Below are 18,327 nucleotides of genomic sequence, written 5' to 3'. Positions count from 1 at the left end.
CTCTGATGGAGCAAAGGTGTTTTATTCAACATAGTGTGGGTATATATACTGTCTTACAAGGTAGCTATTTTCAGCAAAGATAAAAATCAGAAGTCCAGACTTACAAATTATCAACAAAACATAAGGCAATCCATAACAAAGAGAGAGGGTTGTAAATAATCACTTTTACCATACGGTTCATAAAAAGGAAGAGAGTCCTAAATAGTTACTTATCACCGAATGGAAAAACTAATGAAGGAAATACATGCATTCCTCAGCCCAAGAGCGGTTTGCCAACTCCTCTTAATTCCTGAATATTCAGGAATTGATAAGGGTCAGAGGATTCATGACGGATCCAATACAGCACACAGGAAGCCTCCTGTTAAATGCTTCCTGACAATTCCCCCTGTTTTATTATATTTGTAAAAAAGTTCCTGACCAATTCAGTTTGTTTAGTATTAACCAACCTTATAGAAAGGCAATGATAAACAACAAATATAATTACCAAGACAATCACCAAAGTTACAGTTCCAGACCCGATGCAGTGGGTAATACTTTGAAACCATCCTCGTGGGTCTAGCCCAGATAATTGATCAGCTAGTTGTTCAGCTAAAGTTTCCAAATTAATGGAAGAGGGCAGACATTTAGAAAAAGTTTCAAAGATTTCCTTTTGCAGTAATTGTACATTCAAAGAGGCATTATCATGTATATTTTGTAAATGAAATTTGATTTGTTTCCAGTTGTAGGCACTATGGTTGAAATGAACAGGAGTAACACAAAATTGAGTAGAATTCCAATTGCATTTTAGTATCACTTGGTTTTGCAAATCTATTAATTGATCTCCGACCCCTTTGCTGGCTGTTTTTAGTTCCTGTATTTCCTCTTGAATATTCTCATCTACCTGAGCCTGAGTAGCCCACGTATTATGAGCATCTTCAGTCCAGTTTTGGATAAAATTATGTGTTTGAATCGAGGTATGTAAAGCAGGGCCGGCGACAGCAGCAGTGGTGCAAGTAGCTATTAACCCTAAAATGCCAAGGATCAACCATCCAACAAATCGTTTCGATCGTTGGAGCAGTTTAGTAAGTAGTCTGGAAGCAAGTCCAGCCATGGGACCTTCTTCCCAGGGTCGTTGGAGATGTATTGGTAACCACAAATCGAGATCGAAGAATCAAAAGCGAATCATTTCTTGAAGAAATAGAGGAGTTAAGACAAGTATATAGTCTGCAATTAACACAAGTTACAGAACATAAAGCCTTATTAAATTGTAAATTTCCTATGGCTATAACAAAAGGAAGTGGGACACAGGCCTGTATAAAATATGATTGCTTATAGCAAAAGAAATAGTTACTGTGACTACGACTGGTCCCTGTGAATTGTCCGGTCCAAGTTCCAAGTTCTTCAGTGCTCACAGCAAGTTTCCAAATGTCCCATTGTTCAGGCCTACTCTGTTTATCGAGGACGATCCTAGGACGAGGTGGGGCTAATCCACCGTCAAGCCACCCAAGAAGTCCTTTGTCATGGTAATGCTCCATCGTAGTGTCATTAATTTTCCATGCCATGAGTAGCATAGACACACACAGTGCTGTTAACATCTTCTGAGCACTTAGATAACCACATACCATGGGGTCCCCAATCAACAATTGTATTGGCCACAAACATTTGGCTTGACATTTGTCCCAATGAACAGGAGTATATGGAAAGTTCTTATAAGTAAACCCTTTGCATAATGTTCTTTGTTCTTTCCCTAACTGTTTCCCTAAAGTCTCAGTAGTATAAACATGGTTCACAGACAAGGAAAGGGCAGTAAATAATCCAAGCAACATCCAAAAATCCTTTTTGGGAGGCAGGGCGAAAGCCCGTTTGTCGGCTAACATTTATGCATAATTCTGGTGGGCCCATGCACAAAGGAAGGACCTCATAACCTAGAGAAATATTAATTAGTTTTCCTTCTTCTTCAGCCTGTGAGGGCCCTTTAATGCTCCAAGGAGAAGGCATATGTATAGAGTCATTAGTTGAAACGATTGGTCCTTTCTCAGTCCATTTGACCACCTGTTGTAGAGGGGGGTTAGGTATGTAAGCCCAGTAAGTGTGATTAGTTAGAGCTCGAACAGGGGAGGTACAGGCTAGGAGACTGAGCATGGCCAGGAGAATGTATTCAGGACTCTGAGGCACTCCCTGTTGAGAGACCAAATTTTCAGCTCGATTAGTAAGGTTTTTTATTTGTCCCCAAGTGGGGAGAGAATAGGGTTGATGCTGCCAAGGGCGGTGCTTCCTGGAGATCTTTAGAGCCGCCATGTCCCATATTGGAATTTCTTCCTCCTGGGATATTTGTTGTTTCATCTCTATTTTGAAGGCCAGGGGCCCCCTTGGGTCGAATCTTCCGAAGAGGAAGCCATTCGAGTTCGGTGGATCCTTCTGGGGAAATACAAGCATACCCCTTTCCCTGTAAGATTAGTTTCCCAGATTTCCACTGTTTCTTTAACCTGTCTTGGTACCAAAAGGGCAGAGGAAGAGAAGTGTCCTTCAATGCCTCGAAATGTTTGTCTGCTCTTGTTAAGATATCTCCCTGTGGTAAGTTAAAAAAATTTAAAACAAATAAAGCTGTATTAAAAATACTCACAGGTTTAGAAAATATCTTATGTTGGAATCTAGTAAAGTCTGCTTTATATAAGGAAGACAGTAGTGTTCCTGTGTATTCCCCCTTTTAAATTTTTTTTATTTGCAACTCAGTGTGTGATGTGCTCATTCGACTATGCCTTATGCCTGTGGATTATAAGGAATACCTGTAATATGTTTAATAAAAAAAGATCATAAAAATTGTTTAAGTGTCTAGAAATACAGGCGGGCCCATTGTCTGTTTTTATAGAACCAGGAGCTTCCATTACAGCAAACGAGGTAATAAGTGAGTTATAATGTGTTGTGTAGCCTCACCGTGAAGAGGTGGGGCCCAAACAAAAGAATTAGTGTCGATACAGACACGCAAGAGAGAATAGGGAGAAAGTTCAGGGCAATGCTTTACATCCATTTGCCATAGTTCATTAGGTTGCAAACCGCGAGGATTAATACCTTGTGCCATGGGTCAAAGATGAATGGGTCTACAGTAGAGCAATTACTGGTAATTTCTTTAGCCTGGTGGTATGGGATTTTCCCTAGCTGGTGTAGGGAGCCAGAATTGTTACACAACAGAGCATGCTGTTCCTCTGGAATAGCAAAGGAAACCAGTTTATCAGCCTGCTCATTGCCATGAGTCTGGGGCTGGGAAGGCAAGAATGTGCTCGAATATGTGTAATATAAATGGGAGAATTGTGGTTTCTAACAGCAGATTGTAGTTTGAAAAAGAGTTGTTGAATAATAGGTTGATTGGAATTTATGGTAGAGGTTTCTATATTTTTTAATACAAAACCTGAATATATAGAATCAGAGACTATATTAATGAGGTAAGGATGTAGGCAAATAACTTGAATAAGAGCATATAATTCATTTTGTTGAGCAGAATGAAATTTAGTGTAAAAGACGTTATATTCCTTAAGAGACCAGAATGAAGCTTTGGTGTTTTTAGTCCCATCTATATAAAAAAACCTCAGCTTGTGGTATAGGCTATGAGCTGATAATGTGAGAAATAATAAATTCAGCATTTCTGAAGCAATTCTGCAGCTTACCAGAAGGATAATGAAATGAAATTTCTCGAAAATATTCCAGAAATGCTATTTGGAAATTGGTAGAAATTTGTAGGAGAAGTCGATGGCACCCCACTCCAGTACTCTTGCCTGGAAAATCCCATGGACGGAGGAGCCTGGTAGGCTGAAGTCCATGGGGTCGCTAAGAGTCGGACACGACTGAGCGACTTCACTTTCACTTTTCACTTTCATGCATTGGAGAAGGAAATGGCAATCCACTCCAGTGTTCTTGCCTGGAGAATCCCAGGGACGGGGGAGCCTGGTGGGCTGCAGTCTATGGGGTCACACAGAGTCGGACACGACTGAAGCGACTTAGCAGTAGCAGCAGCACCATTACAATTTTATGAGGATCAGAGCCAATTAGAGTTTTAGTCCTATTTCTTCCATCGATGATGATTAGAGCAATTAAATCAAGGTAGGGTGTAAGTGACTTTATTTCCCTAAAACGTATAGATGTATTCAACTGGGTGTTCTTTTGGGGAAGAAGTCCTGTGGGAGACTGAAGAGAGGGGAGTATAAATAATTCTAGAGGCAAATCTAGTTTGATGCGAGTAAGAAATTGTTTTTGTAATTTATTTTGCACTAAATAGAGTTCCTCTCGTGCCTCTTGAGAAAGTGAACGAGGGCTATTTAAATCAGGATCTCCTTTTAAAATATTAAATAGGTTATTCAGTTGATAATTAGCAATGCCTAAAGAAGATCTAATCCAATTTATATCACCTAAGAGCTTTTGAAAATCCTTTAAGGTTGAAAGTTTATCAGTACAGATCTGAGTTAGTTGGGGAGTAATACGTTGTCTATTAACAACAAACCCCAAGTAATGATAAGGTGTAGACATTTGAATTTTTTCAGGGGCAATGATTAATCCAGAGTTTTTAAAGCATAGTTGAGCTATATCAAACATGTGTTGAGTTTCTAAGATAGATGGAGCCGAAAACAATATATCATCCATATAGTGAATACCAAGAAAGTTAGGAAATTGCTTTCTCACAGGCTCAAGGGCTTTGGCTACGTAGTACAGACACGTGGTGGGAGAGTTCGTCATCCCTTGTGGCAGTACAGTCCACTGGCACCGTTTATGAGGTCCGATACGATTCGGATAAGGGAGAGAGAAAGCGAATGTCTCTTGGTCTAAAGGGTGTAAAGGTATATTTAGAAAGCAATCTTGTAAATCAATAATGATAATATGCCAATTTTGAGGAATAGTGGTAGGTGCTGGGATTCCTGGTTGTAATGCACTCATAGGTTTCACAGATGCATTAACTTTTCTAAGGTCTGTTAGGAGACGCCATTTGTTAGACTTCTTTTTTATAACAAAAATAGGAGAGTTCCAATGAGAACAAGATTCCTGAGTATGCTTTAATTCTAGTTGTGTGTCTATAAGTTCCTTCAGTTCAGTTCAGTTCAGTCGCTCAGTAAGTTCCTTAGCTGCCTGTAATTTCTCTTTGGAGGGGCCACTGCTCTGTCCAAATAGGCTCGTCATTCTTCCAAGTTATTTTAATAATTGTATTATTTGTTAAATGAGCAGTGGCCCCTAGGAAAAATGTGGAACGTATATCTGAGTTTTCCATTGCATAAGTAAGTCCCTTCCTATTAGATTAAGGGGTGCATCTATCACAGAAGATCTTAATGTTGCAGGTTGGTCTTCTGGTCCCTCAAATGGATAAATTTGAGTACTCTGATAAACCTCCTGTACTTTGGTTTGAGAAGTCCCTGCAATTTGGCAAGAAGTTTTTTGTACAGGCCAAGATTTGGACCATAAATGTTTGGAAATAATAGTAATATCAGATCCAGTGTCGAGGAGACCAGAAAATCTTTTACCATTAATTTTGATATTTATAGTCAGTCAGCAAATTCAGATACTAATGATGTCCAAAAGGACCGTTTCTGATCTATACTGCCCAATCCGCCCATCCGTACATCATTAGAGGAGTTAATAGAAATGTAAGGTAAAAGAAGTAATTGAGAAATTTTATCCCCCTGATTGAATTGCCATAAAATCTGAGATGACATCATAATTTGAATTTCTCCTTTATAATCTGAATCAATTACTCCACGGTGAACAGTAATTCCTTTAGAAGTCAAACTAGGTCGGCCAAGTAAAAGACCAAGGGTTTGTGGGGGCAGGGGTCCAAACAGTCCGGTAGGTATTCCCGTGTATTCCCCCCTTTAAATTATTTTTTATTTGCAACTCAGTGTGTGATGTGCTCATTCGACTATGCCTTGTGCCTGTGGATTATAAGGAATACCTGTAATAGGTTTAATAAAAAAAGATCGTAAAAATTGTTTAAAGTGTCTAGAAATACAGGCGGGCCCATTGTCTGTTTTTATAGAACCAGGAGCTCCCATTACAGCAAACGAGGTAATAAGTGAGTTATAACGTGTTGTGTAGCCTCACCGTGAAGAGGTGGGGCCCAAACAAAAGAAGAATTAGTGTCGATACAGACATGCAAGAGAGAAGAGGGAGAAAGTTCAGGGCAATGCTTTACATCCATTTGCCATAGTTCATTAGGTTGCAAACCGCGAGGATTAATACCTTGTGCCATGGGTCAAAGATGAATGGGTCTACAGTAGAGCAATTACTGGTAATTTCTTTAGCCTGGTGGTATGGCATTTTCCCTAGCTGGTGTAGGGAGCCAAAATTGTTACACAACAGAGCATGCTGTTCCTCTGGAATAGCAAAGGAAACCAGTTTATCAGCCTGTTCATTGCCATGAGTCTTGGGGCCGAGAAGACAACAATGTGCTCAAATATGTGTAATATAAATGGGAGATTTATATTATATAACAGCAGATTGTAGTTCGAAAAAAAGTTGTTGAATAATAGGTTGATTGGAATTTATGGTGGAGGTTTCTATATTTTTGAATACAAAACCTGAATATATTGAATCAGAGACTATATTAATGGGGTAAGGATGTAGGCAAATAATTTGAATGCTGCTGCTGCTACTGCTAAGTCGCTTCAGTCGTGTCCGATTCTGTGCGACCCCATAGATGGCAGCCCACCAGGCTCCCACATCCCTGGGATTCTCCAGGCAAGAACACTGGAGTGGGTTGCCATTTCCTTCTCCAATGCATAAGAGCGTGTAATTCATTTTGTTGAGCAGAATGAAATTTAGTATAAAAGACTTTATATTCCTTAAGAGACCAGAATGAATCTTTGGCATTTTTAGTCCCATCTATATATATAAAAAAAAAATGGAGAAGGCAATGGCACCCCACTCCAGTACTCTTGCCTGGAAAATCCCATGGACAGAGGAGCCTAGTAGGCTGCAGTCCATGGGGCGGCGAAGAGTCCGACACGACTGAGCAACTTCACTTTCACTTTTCACTTTCATGCATTGGAGAAGGAAATGGCAACCCACTCCATGTTCTTGCCTGGAGAATCCCAGGGACGGGGAGCCTGGTGAGCTGCTGTCTATGGGGTCTCACAGAGTCAGACACGACTGAAGTTACTTAGCAGCAGCAGCAGCATAAAAAAAATCTCAGCTTGTGGTATAGGTTGTGAGCTGATAATGCGAGAAATAATAAATTCAGTATTTCTGAAGCAATTTCACAGCTCACCAGAAGGATAGTGAAATGAAATTTCTCGAAAATATTCCAGAAACGCTATTTGGAAATCGGTAGAAGTTTGTAATGCTTTCTCAAATTGAGATTTATGGATAGGTATTACAATTTTATGAGGATCAGAGCCATTAGAGTTTTAGTCCTATTTCTTCCATTGATGATGATTAGAGCAATTAAATCAAGGTAGGGTGTAAGTGACTTTATTTCCCTAAAACAGGTATAGATCCATTCTACTGGGTGTTCTTTTGGGGAAGAAGTCCTGTGGGAGAATGAAGAGAGGGGAGTATAAATAATTCTAGAGGCAAATCTAGTTTGATGCGAGTAAGAAATTGTTTTTGTAATTTATTTTGCACTAAATAGAGTTCCTCTCATACCTCTTGAGAAAGTGAATGAGGGCTATTTAAATTAGGATCTCCTTTTAAAATATTAAATAGTTTATTCAGTTGATAATTAGCAATGCCTAAAGAGGGTCTAATCCAATTTATATCACCTAAGAGCTTTTGAAAATCCTTTAAGGTTGATAATTTATCAGTACGGATCTGAGTTAGTTGGGAAGTAGTATGTTGTCTATTAACAATGAACCCCAAGTAATGGTAAGGTGTAGAGGTTTGAATTTTTTCAGGGGCAATGATTAATCCAGTTTTCTAAGCATAGTTGAGCTATATCAAACATGTGTTGAGTTTCTAAGATAGATGGAGCCGAAAACAGTATATCATCCATATAGTGAATACCAAGAAAGTGAGGAAATTGCTTTCTCACAGGCTCAAGGGCTTTGGCTACGTAGTACAGACACGTGGTGGGAGAGTTCGTCATCCCTTGTGGCAGTACAGTCCACTGGCACCGTTTATGAGGTCCGATACGATTCGGATAAGGGAGAGAGAAAGCAAATCTCTCTCGGTCTAAAGGGTGTAAAGGTATATTTAGAAAGCAATCTTGTAAATCAATAATGATAATATGCCAATTTTGAGGAATAGTGGTAGGTGCTGGGATTCCTGGTTGTAATGCATTCATAGGTTTCATAGATGCATTAACTTTTCTAAGGTCTTTTAGGAGATGCCATTTGTTAGATTTCTTTTTTATAGCAAAAATAGGAGAGTTCCAAGGAGAACAAGATTCCTGAGTATGCTTTAATTCTAGTTGTGTATCTGTAAGTTCCTTAGCCGCCCGTAATTTACAAATTATCAAGGAAACATAAGGCAATCCATATCAAAGAGAGAGGGTTGAAAATAATCACTTTTACCATATGGTTCATAAAAAGGAGGAGGGTCGTAAATAGTTACTTATCACTGTATGGAAGAACTAACGAAGGAAATGCATGCATTCCTCAGCCCCAAGAGCGGTTTGCCAACTCCTCTTAATTCCTGAATATTCAGGAATTGATAAGGGACAGAGGATTCATGACAGTTCCAATACAGCACACAGGAAGCCTCCTATAAATGCTTCCTGACTTATGCCAGTTATAAAGGATGAGTTTTAGTTAGCAAGACTATGTATTCTATTATTTTATTGTATGTATACATATGCCAGCAAATTTGGAAAACTCAGCAGTGGCCACAGGACTGGAAAAGGTCAGTTTTTATTCCAATCCCAAAGAAAGGCAATGCCAAAGAATGCTCAAACTACTGCACAATCGCACTCATCTCACATGCTAGTAAAGTAATGCTCAAAATTCTCCAAGCCAGGCTTCAGCAATACATGAACCGTGAACTTCCTGATGTTCAAGCTGGTTTTAGAAAAGGCAGAGGAACCAGAGATCAAATTGCCAACATCCCCTGGATCATGGAAAAAGCAAGAGAGTTCCAGAAAAACATCTATTTCTGCTTTATTGACTATGCCAAAGCCTTTGACTGTGTGGATCACAATAAACTGTGGAAAATTCTTCAAGAGATGGGAATACCAGACCACCTGACCTGCCTATTGAGAAATCTGTATGCAGGTCAGGAAGCAACAGTTAGAACTGGACATGGAACAACAGACTGGTTCCAAATAGGAAAAGGAGTTCGTCAAGGCTGTGTATTGTCACCCTGCTTATTTAACTTATATGCAGAGTACATCATGAGAAACGCTGGACTGGAAGAAACACAAGCTGGAATCAAGATTGCTGGGAGAAATATCAATAGCCTCAGATACGCAGATGACACCACCCTTATGGCAGAAAGTGAAGGGGAACTAAAAAGCCTCTTGATGAAAGTGAAAGAGGAGAGTGAAAAAGTTGGCTTAAAGCTCAACATTCAGAAAACGAAGATCATGGCATCCGGTTCCATGACTTCGTGGGAAATAGATGGGAAAACAGTGGAAACAGTGTCAGACTTTATTTTTCTAGGCTCCAAAATCACTGCAGATGGTGACTGCAGCCATGAAATTAAAAGCCGCTTACTCCTTGGAAGGAAAGTTATGACCAATCTAGATAGCATGTTCAAAAGCAGGGACATTACTTTGCCAACAAAGGTTCATCTAGTCAAGGCTATGGTTTTTCCTGTGGTCATGTATGGATGTGAGAGTTGGACTGTGAAGAAAGCTGAGCACCAAAGAATTGATGCTTTTGAACTGTGGTGTTGGAGAAGACTCTTGAGAGTCCCTTGGGCTGCAAGGAGATCCAACCAGTCCATTCTGAAGGAGATCAGCCCTGGGATTTCTTAGGAAGGAATGATGCTAAAGCTGAAACTCGAGTACTTTGGCCACCTCATGCGAAGAGTTGACTCATTGGAAAAGACTCTGATGCTGGGAGGGGTTGGGGGCAGGAGGAGAAGGGGACGACAGAGGATGAGATGGCTGGATGGCATCACTGACTCAATGGACGTGAGTCTGAGTGAACTCCGGGAGTTGGGGATGGACAGGGAGGCCTGGCGTGCTGCGATTCATGGGGTCACAAAGAGTCGGACAGGAATGAGTGACTGAACTGAACTGATACATATGAGATTTATTATTTTATTTTCAAATATTGTTCTTTTTCTTGTTTTGTAGGAGAACCAGCAGAAATCCACCAATATTGTGTATCAGGCCCATCATGTGAGCAGGAATAAGAGAGGGCAGGTGGTTGGAACACGGGGTGGTTTCCGAGGATGTACCGTATGGCTGACAGGTATGCTGTGCTGAGATTTAAATGTATTTTATTTTGAGTAAAAATTGGTGGTAACACACAATTTTAAGGAAAATAATGTGACATATTTTATGTGTCACATATACATATTCCATGTGTATTTTAACATTAGAAGGAGGCTGAGAGCTGTAGTAGAAAGCTTGGGTGTCATTCCTAATTCTACCCATCTGTGAGAAATAGGACTTACGTTAGGTCATAGAATGTCTCTAGTTCTGTTTCCACCTCTTTGACAAGAAAGGATGGACAAGTTGATTATGACATTCCCTTTCAGCTCTAAGGAATTCTGTAATCCTCAATTTCATGCCTAAGCACATTTCAGTTCAGTTCAGTTGCTCAGTCGTGTCCAACTCTTTGTGACCCCATGAACCGCAGCACGCCAGGCCTCCCTTTGTCCATCACCAACTTCCGGAGTTTACCCAGACTCATGTCCATTGAGTCAGTGATGCCATCCAACCATCTCATCCTCTGTCGTCCCTTTCTCCTGCCTTCAATCTTTCCCAGCATCAGGGTCTTTTCAAATGAGTCAGCTCTTTGAATCAGGTAGCCAAAATATTAGAATTTCAGCTTCAATATCAATCCTTCCAATGAACACCCAGGACTGATTTCCTTTAGGATGGACTGGTTGGATCTCCTTGCAGTCCAAGGTATTCTCAAGAGTCCTCTTCAACACCACAGTTCAAAAGCATCAATTCTTCAGTGCTCAGCTTTATTTATAGTCCAACTCTCACATCCATACATGACTACTGGAAAAACCATAGGCTTGACTAGACAGACCTTTGTTGACAAAGTAATATCTCTTCTTTTTAATATGCTGTCTAGGTTGGTAATAACCTTCCTTCCAAGGAGTAAGCGTCTTTTAATTTTATGGCTGCAATCACCATCTGCAGTGATTTTGGAGCCCAAAAAAACAAAGTCAGCCACTGTTTCCACTGTTTTCCCATCTATTTGCCATGAAGTAATGGAACCAGATGCCATGATCTTAGTTTTCTGAATGTTGAGTTTTAAGCCAACTTTTTCACTCTCCTCTTTCACTTTCATTAAGAGGCTCTTTAGTTCTTCTTCACTTTCTGCCATAAAAGTGGTGTCATCTGCATATCTGAGGTCATTGGTATTTCTCCCAGCAATCTTGATTCCAGCTTGTGCTTCTTCCAGTCCAGTGTTTCCCATGATGTACTCTGCATAGAAGTTAAATAAGCATGGTGACAGTATACAGCCTTGATGTACTCCTTTTCCTATTTGGAACCAGTCTGTTGTTCCATGTCCACTAGCAGTTAAAAATGAGGCTTTCCTAATTGACATCAAGCTTTGGCTGTCCATTAGAGATGTTCTTTATTCTTTTCAGATGTTTTAACATTCTAGGGGGATATTTTTCTTATTAAAAATATTAAAATCCAGGCAAGAAGAAAAACTCTATGTTTTCTATGTAGCTGAGGATGGTCGCTTTTGTATAATAATAACTCATTCCCACCTAAGTAACCAAATGAATCTTCTTTTACTTGTGTTTTTATAACCCCAGAATGTCAAAGCTAAGGGTTAGTGACAGAACTGGAATTAGTCCGGGGTGTTACCTATATTTTCTGAGTTTAGGTAGAGGAAGCTGATGCCTGGAAATGCAGGTCTGAGATAGGCTGTACTCAAAAGAAAAAAAAAAACAAAAAAAAAACAAACCATGTTCATTTTGTAGACATAATATTTCACATCAAGATTAGCTTAGATGCAAAGATATTTTTGTCCAGGTTATGAAATCAACTTATGTGTTACTGTTTGCTCACAAATGTGGGTTTATTCTAACCTGAAGATAATTCTAAAAAACACAGCAAGCAAGGATCTGCCTTGCGTCTTTTCTTGCCCTTCTGAGTCTTCCTGTTTCTGTCTAAAGCAGCTTCATTCTTCTTTTTCAAGTTATTTCCTAGTGCCTGCAGCACTCGCCCTTGGTTTCCTGGTTTCGTCCATCCCTGGAACAGCAACTTTTCCACTTTCCAGGGTGAGGATACACAGTGGGCGCAGAGCCTGCTTTGTTCCAGAAGGCAGGTTCACTGGTCTCAATGCCTGATGTTTCCCCAGGTTCCCTCTAAGAGACGTGTTGTGCAGCAGTGGATAAAATGGCTACACTCCAGACATTTCCCTCTTGCAATGTGTTTGCCTTCGTGTGTTCATTTAAATTTTGAATCAAAATATATACAAGGACTTCCCTGGGGGTCCAGTGGCTAAGACTTGGTGCTCCCAATGCAAGGGGCCTAGGTTCCACTCCTAGTCGGGGAACTAGATCCCACATGCCGCAAGTGAGTTCTCATGCCACATCTAAAGGAAGATTGAAGATTGCACGTGCCGCAACTAAGACCTGGCACAGCCAAATAAATAATAAATATTTTTTAAAAAACCATATACACAGAGTCCATTTTTCCTAATTTGAAACACTCTTGAAAAGAAAAAAAAAGAACTAGTGGAAGAGAAAAACAAAATCTCATCCATCTTTTCTTAACTTTTAAAAAGTCTTGTCCTCATTTATTTTTTATTCTCAAATTACAGATGTTGGATGCTGACCAGGCAAATCAGGAGAAACCAGATTCTTCAAATCTAGGGAATTGAAGTTGGGCCTCAGCTTCACCTACATTAGTTGTGTGATTTGGGATCAAGCTTGCTAAGCCTCCTATTTGTAAAATGAGAATGAAGATAGTACCTCCTCATAGAGGTATAGGTAGAACTGAATGAAATAATGGCACCCCACTCCAGTACTCTTGCCTGGAAAATTCCATGGACGGAGGAGCCTGGTGGGCTGCAGTCCATGGGGTTGCTGAGGGTCAGACATGACTGAGCGACTTCCTTTTCACTTTTCACTTTCATGCATTGGAGAAGGAAATGGCAACCCACTCCAGCGTTCTTGCCTGGAGAATCCCAGAGACGGGGGAGCCTGGTGGGCTGCCGTCTATGGGGTCGCACAGAGTCAGACATGACTGAAGCGACTTAGCAGCAGCAGCAGAATGAAATAAAACATGTATGTGCTTAGCAGAGGTCCTGGTCCCTAGTAAAGCTCTCAGTAAATATAACTGGTGTTACTTCAATGTATTAAAATAAATATTCCAATGATCTATATTAATACAGTTAACTGTATTTGGAAATTTCTACTATTTCTCTCATTTTCTGATACAAAAGAATGTACCAGAGACTCAGGAATCTCATTTCTCCTGTCCTACAACTGCACATGTTTTAAGAGGAATTTATCACATTGTATGCTCAGTCACTTCAGTCGTGTTGCACACTTTGCAACCCTATGGATGGTAGCCCACCAGGTTTCTCTGTCCGTGGGATTCTCCAGGCGATAATCTGGAGTGAGTTACCATATCCTCCTCCAGGGGAGGAGACGGGAGAGGAGGGGCAGGACGGGCTGGGGGTATGGCTTAGGTGATCAGCTGACCCTCTTAGCAGTGCTGTGTGTGGGGAGCATGCCACAATACCCTGCTTTTGCTCCCAGGCACCTCAGAAATGAACCTTGGTTTGTGGGGTTTTGTATCTTTTTCTTTATGATTTGCTCCAACTATGCCAGGGTGTAGTGACTTTGAGTCCCTTAGTATCTGTTTGTATCTCTTTGTATCTCTTTGTATCTGTTGCTTCAGGAGACCTTTGTTGAGGTGCAAGCTCTCTAGTAAAGCATCCCAGGTCCCAGCCTGTCTCAAAAGCAGAATCCCCGGGGACTGTATGGAGCCTGCCAAGGTCTCCCTATTGACAAACCTCTTCTGCTTTGAAAGGCTATAATCCTAATAAAGGACAAATAGCTATTTCAAGATTTGAAAGAAATGCTAGTACTTAACTTTCAGTAAGTTTCACTTTTTCTAGATTTGAACGGTTTGGATTTGAGGTCAATCAAATGATTGTCATGAGGGTTTTAATTACTCTTGAATTAGGTAAAACTGAGAATCAATCCCAATTTATCACCTTAAACAGAGACATCTCCAGTCTTGTCTTGACTGTTCTCAACAGGTCTCTCTGGTGCTGGAAAAACAACAATCAGTTTTGCTCTGGAAGAGTATCTCGTCTCCCACGCCATCCCTTGCTACTCCCTTGATGGGGACAACATCCGTCAAGGCCTCAACAAAAACCTTGGATTCTCTACTTGGGACAGAGAAGAAAATATCCGCCGGATTGCAGAGGTGGCCAAGCTGTTTGCCGACGCTGGTCTGGTCTGCATTACCAGCTTCATTTCTCCTTTTGCAAAGGTAAAATGACTTGGCAACATGCAAGATTCCCACACACAGCACCAGAGCTCTCCAACTGCCAGGATGAGGAGCTGGCGGAGGGGAACAACAGAGAATGTCATACTTTGTATCCCCCACCCTCCCTCACCGCTCACTTGCTCCCTCATTTCCTCTCTTTAATATTGGTTATATAAAGAGAGTCCCTTCATTTCCAGATGCCAGGGCACCAGTTGACATAAACCCTTCCACTTTCACAATGGTAAGTACACTTGGCCAGAGTTGAAAGGAAGAAAAAGTTAAACAAGAAAACTCCTAAAGCTCAGTAATTTTTATTTCTCCAAAAAGTCAGAGGGTTTGCCTGACTACAGAAAACAGCAGATCATTGACAAGGCATCAGGTTTTCTGTGTTTAATGTTGAAATCAACAAGGTGGAGTATCACTTCTCTTGTTTTAAAGCACAGGATTGCTGTGAGCGACAAATAAGACACAATGACTTTCAACATATCCTTCGAATGAAATACCGTCATTATGCCAGCCCTGTCTTTTAGTTGGGATTCTTTTCCGTGTTTTTTTTTTCTTTTTTCTTTTTAAAGTCCTTGGGAGAGTTGTTTACTAGAGTGAAACTTCTCTAAAGGGCTAATTTCCTACCACCTATGCAGAGCTCAAACCCTAGTGTTATCTTAAGGCCATGGAAGACCAAAGTACACTGTTTGTGATGAATTTCATTGTGAAACCCCTTCTTACTTAATTTTTTCAATATTCATTTATTTGGCTACGTCAGGTCTTAGTCATCCTACACGGTATCTTTGTTGTAGCATGTGGGCTCTCTAGTTGTGCTGTGTGGGCTTCTCTAGTTGTGATGTGTGGGCTTCTCTAGTTGTGGTGTGTGGGCTTCTCTAGTTGTGGTGTGTGGGCTTCTCTAGTTGTGATGTGTGGGCTCTCTAGTTGTGATGTGTGGGCTCTCTAGTTGTGGTGTGTGGACTTCTCTAGTTGTGGTGTGTGGGCTTCTCTAGTTGTGGTGTGTGGGCTCTCTAGTTGTGGTGTGTGGGCTCTCTAGTTGTGGTGTGTGGGCTCTCTAGTTGTGGTGTGTGGGCTCTCTAGTTGTGGTGTGTGGGCTTCTCTAGTTGTGGTGTGTGGGCTCTCTAGTTGTGATGTGTGGGCTTCTCTAGTTGTGGTGTGTGGGCTCTCTAGTTGTGGTGTGTGGGCTTCTCTAGTTGTGGTGTGTGGACTTCTCTAGTTGTGGTGTGTGGGCTTCTCTAGTTGTGGTGTGTGGGCTCTCTAGTTGTGGTGTGTGGGCTCTCTAGTTGTGGTGTGTGGGCTCTCTAGTTGTGATGTGTGGGCTTCTCTAGTTGTGGTGTGTGGGCTCTCTAGTTGTGGTGTGTGGACTCTCTAGTTGTGGTGTGTGGGCTTCTCTAGTTGTGGTGTGTGGGCTCTCTAGTTGTGGTGTGTGGACTCTCTAGTTGTGGTGTGTGGACTTCTCTAGTTGTGGTGTGTGGGCTCTCTAGTTGTGGTGTGTGGACTTCTCTAGTTGTGGTGTGTGGGCTCTCTAGTTGTGGTGTGTGGGCTCTCTAGTTGGGATGTGTGGACTTCTCTAGTTGTGGTGTGTGGACTTCTCTAGTTGTGGTGTGTGGACTCTCTAATTGTGGTGTGTGGGCTCTCTAGTTGTGGTGTGTGGACTTCTCTAGTTGTGGTGTGTGGGCTCTCTAGTTGTGGTGTGTGGACTTCTCTAGTTGTGGTGTGTGGACTCTCTAATTGTGGTGTGTGGGCTCTCTAGTTGTGGTGTGTGGACTTCTCTAGTTGTGGTGTGTGGGCTCTCTAGTTGTGGTGTGTGGACTTCTCTAGTTGTGGTGTGTGGACTCTCTAATTGTGGTGTGTGGGCTCTCTAGTTGTGGTGTGTGGACTCTCTACTTGTGGTGTGTGGACTCTCTAGTTGTGGTGTGTGGACTCTCTACTTGTGGTGTGTGGACTCTCTAGTTGTGGTGTGTGGGCTCTCTAGTTGTGGTGTGTGGACTTTTCTAGTTGTGGTGAGTGGACTTCTCTAGTTGTGATGTGTGGGCTCTCTAGTTGTGATGTGTGGGCTCTCTAGGTGTGGTGTGTGGACTTCTCTAGTTGAGGTGTGTGGACTTCTCTAGTTGTGGTGTGTGGACTTCGCTAGTTGTGGTGTGTGGACTTCTCTAGTTGTGGTGAGTGGACTTCCCTAGTTGTGATGTGTGGGCTCTCTAGGTGTGGTGTGTGGACTTCTCTAGTTGTGGTGTGTGGACTTCTCTAGTTGTGGTGAGTGGACTTCCCTAGTTGTGATGTGTGGGCTCTCTAGGTGTGGTGTGTGGACTTCTCTAGTTGTGGTGTGTGGACTTCTCTAGTTGTGGTGTGTGGGCTCTCTAGTTGTGGTGTGTGGACTCTCTAGTTGTGGTGTGTGGGCTCTCTAGTTGTGGTGTGTGGGCTCTCTAGTTGTGGTGTGTGGACTTCTCTAGTTGTGGTGTGTGGGCTCTCTAGTTGTGGTGTGTGGGCTCTCTAGTTGTGGTGTGTGGGCTCTCTAGTTGTGGTGTGTGGACTCTCTAGTTGTGGTGTGTGGACTTCTCTAGTTGTGGTGTGTGGACTTCTCTAGTTGTGGTGTGTGGACTTCTCTAGTTGTGGTGTGTGGGCTCTCTAGTTGTGGTGTGTGGACTCTCTAGGTGTGGTGTGTGGGCTCTCTGGTTGTGGTGTGTGGACTTCTCTAGTTGTGGTGTGTGGACTCTCTAGTTGTGGTGTGTGGACTTCTCTAGTTGTGGTGTGTGGACTTCTCTAGTTGTGGTGTGTGGGCTCTCTAGGTGTGGTGTGTGGGCTCTCTAGTTGTGGTGTGTGGGCTCTCTAGTTGTGGTGCTTAGTAGTTGCGGCATATGGGATCTTAGTTCCCCAGCCAGGGGTCAACCTGTGTCCCCTGCATCGGAATGCAAATTCTTAGCCTTTGGAACACCAGGGAAGTCCCTTTTCTCACATTCTTACATGTAATTTTTTTCCCAGGATCGTGAGAACGCCCGCAAAATCCATGAATCCTCAGGACTGCCCTTCTTTGAGATATTTGTAGATGCTCCTCTAAACATTTGTGAAAGGAGAGATGTAAAAGGCCTCTACAAACGGGCCCGAGCTGGGGAGATCAAAGGTAAGACGGCCAGCTCAGTAGCCCCTTTGCCACTTACTTATGCCACCAATTCATATGTCTGTCCCCAGAAATCTGTCTGAAGTTTCAAAGACTGTTTTTCAAAACTACATATAGCACACACAACTGTTTATCAAACCGTAATATCTTCAGTGTCTCCATGGGCTTATGAAAATGTGGGCTTGTATCTCTGAAGAACTGTCACCCCAGCCATAAGCAATCAAGTTCGGAGAACTAAAACAAATATATGTATGTGACTGTGTGCGTAGGAGGAATCTTTCAGAGTTTTCCTCCCTCTGGTCCTCCTTTTCCATTCTAATTCACTGCAGAGGGCTTGGACTCAGGGTTTATGAAAACACAGGTGTAAGTGTTCTTACCTATGGCTGGAGGTCAAGGAAGGCTGTTTGACCTTTTCTGTTTTAGTCTGAGTACAATGGTTGAAAACATTTATTCCAACATGTGCTGTGTCTTATTGAGTCAAAACATTGTTCTGTTGGTGCAGACGTTCCTTTCAGCCTTCTGCTTTGCAGGGTTTACGGGTATTGATTCTGATTATGAAAAACCTGAATCTCCTGAGCTCGTGCTTAAAACCAATTTGTCCTCTGTGAGTGACTGTATGCAGCAGGTGGTAGAGCTTCTACAGGAGCAGGTGGGTGGACTGAACTTTAAAAAA

At 41.9% G+C, this 18,327-nt stretch overlaps 1 protein-coding gene across 4 annotated transcripts in view; it reads left to right on the top strand.

Annotated features, from left to right (window-relative positions):
* PAPSS2 (3'-phosphoadenosine 5'-phosphosulfate synthase 2) overlaps positions 1-18,327 on the top strand; it is a 114,409-nt gene that overhangs the window by 60,401 nt on the left and 35,681 nt on the right. For all 4 annotated transcript variants that reach the window (XM_027529136.1, XM_027529134.1, XM_027529133.1 and 1 more), the window contains exons 2-5: positions 10,190-10,307; positions 14,304-14,539; positions 17,519-17,657; positions 18,185-18,303. In XM_027529136.1, the coding sequence (XP_027384937.1) occupies positions 10,190-10,307; positions 14,304-14,539; positions 17,519-17,657; positions 18,185-18,303 (612 nt within the window). The remainder of the gene's footprint in view (positions 1-10,189; positions 10,308-14,303; positions 14,540-17,518; positions 17,658-18,184; positions 18,304-18,327) is intronic.

The sequence above is a fragment of the Bos indicus x Bos taurus genome, chromosome 26 (genome assembly GCF_003369695.1).
Source record: "Bos indicus x Bos taurus breed Angus x Brahman F1 hybrid chromosome 26, Bos_hybrid_MaternalHap_v2.0, whole genome shotgun sequence".
Lineage (NCBI taxonomy): Eukaryota > Metazoa > Chordata > Mammalia > Artiodactyla > Bovidae > Bos > Bos indicus x Bos taurus.
This window is presented reverse-complemented; position numbering and strand designations above follow the sequence as displayed.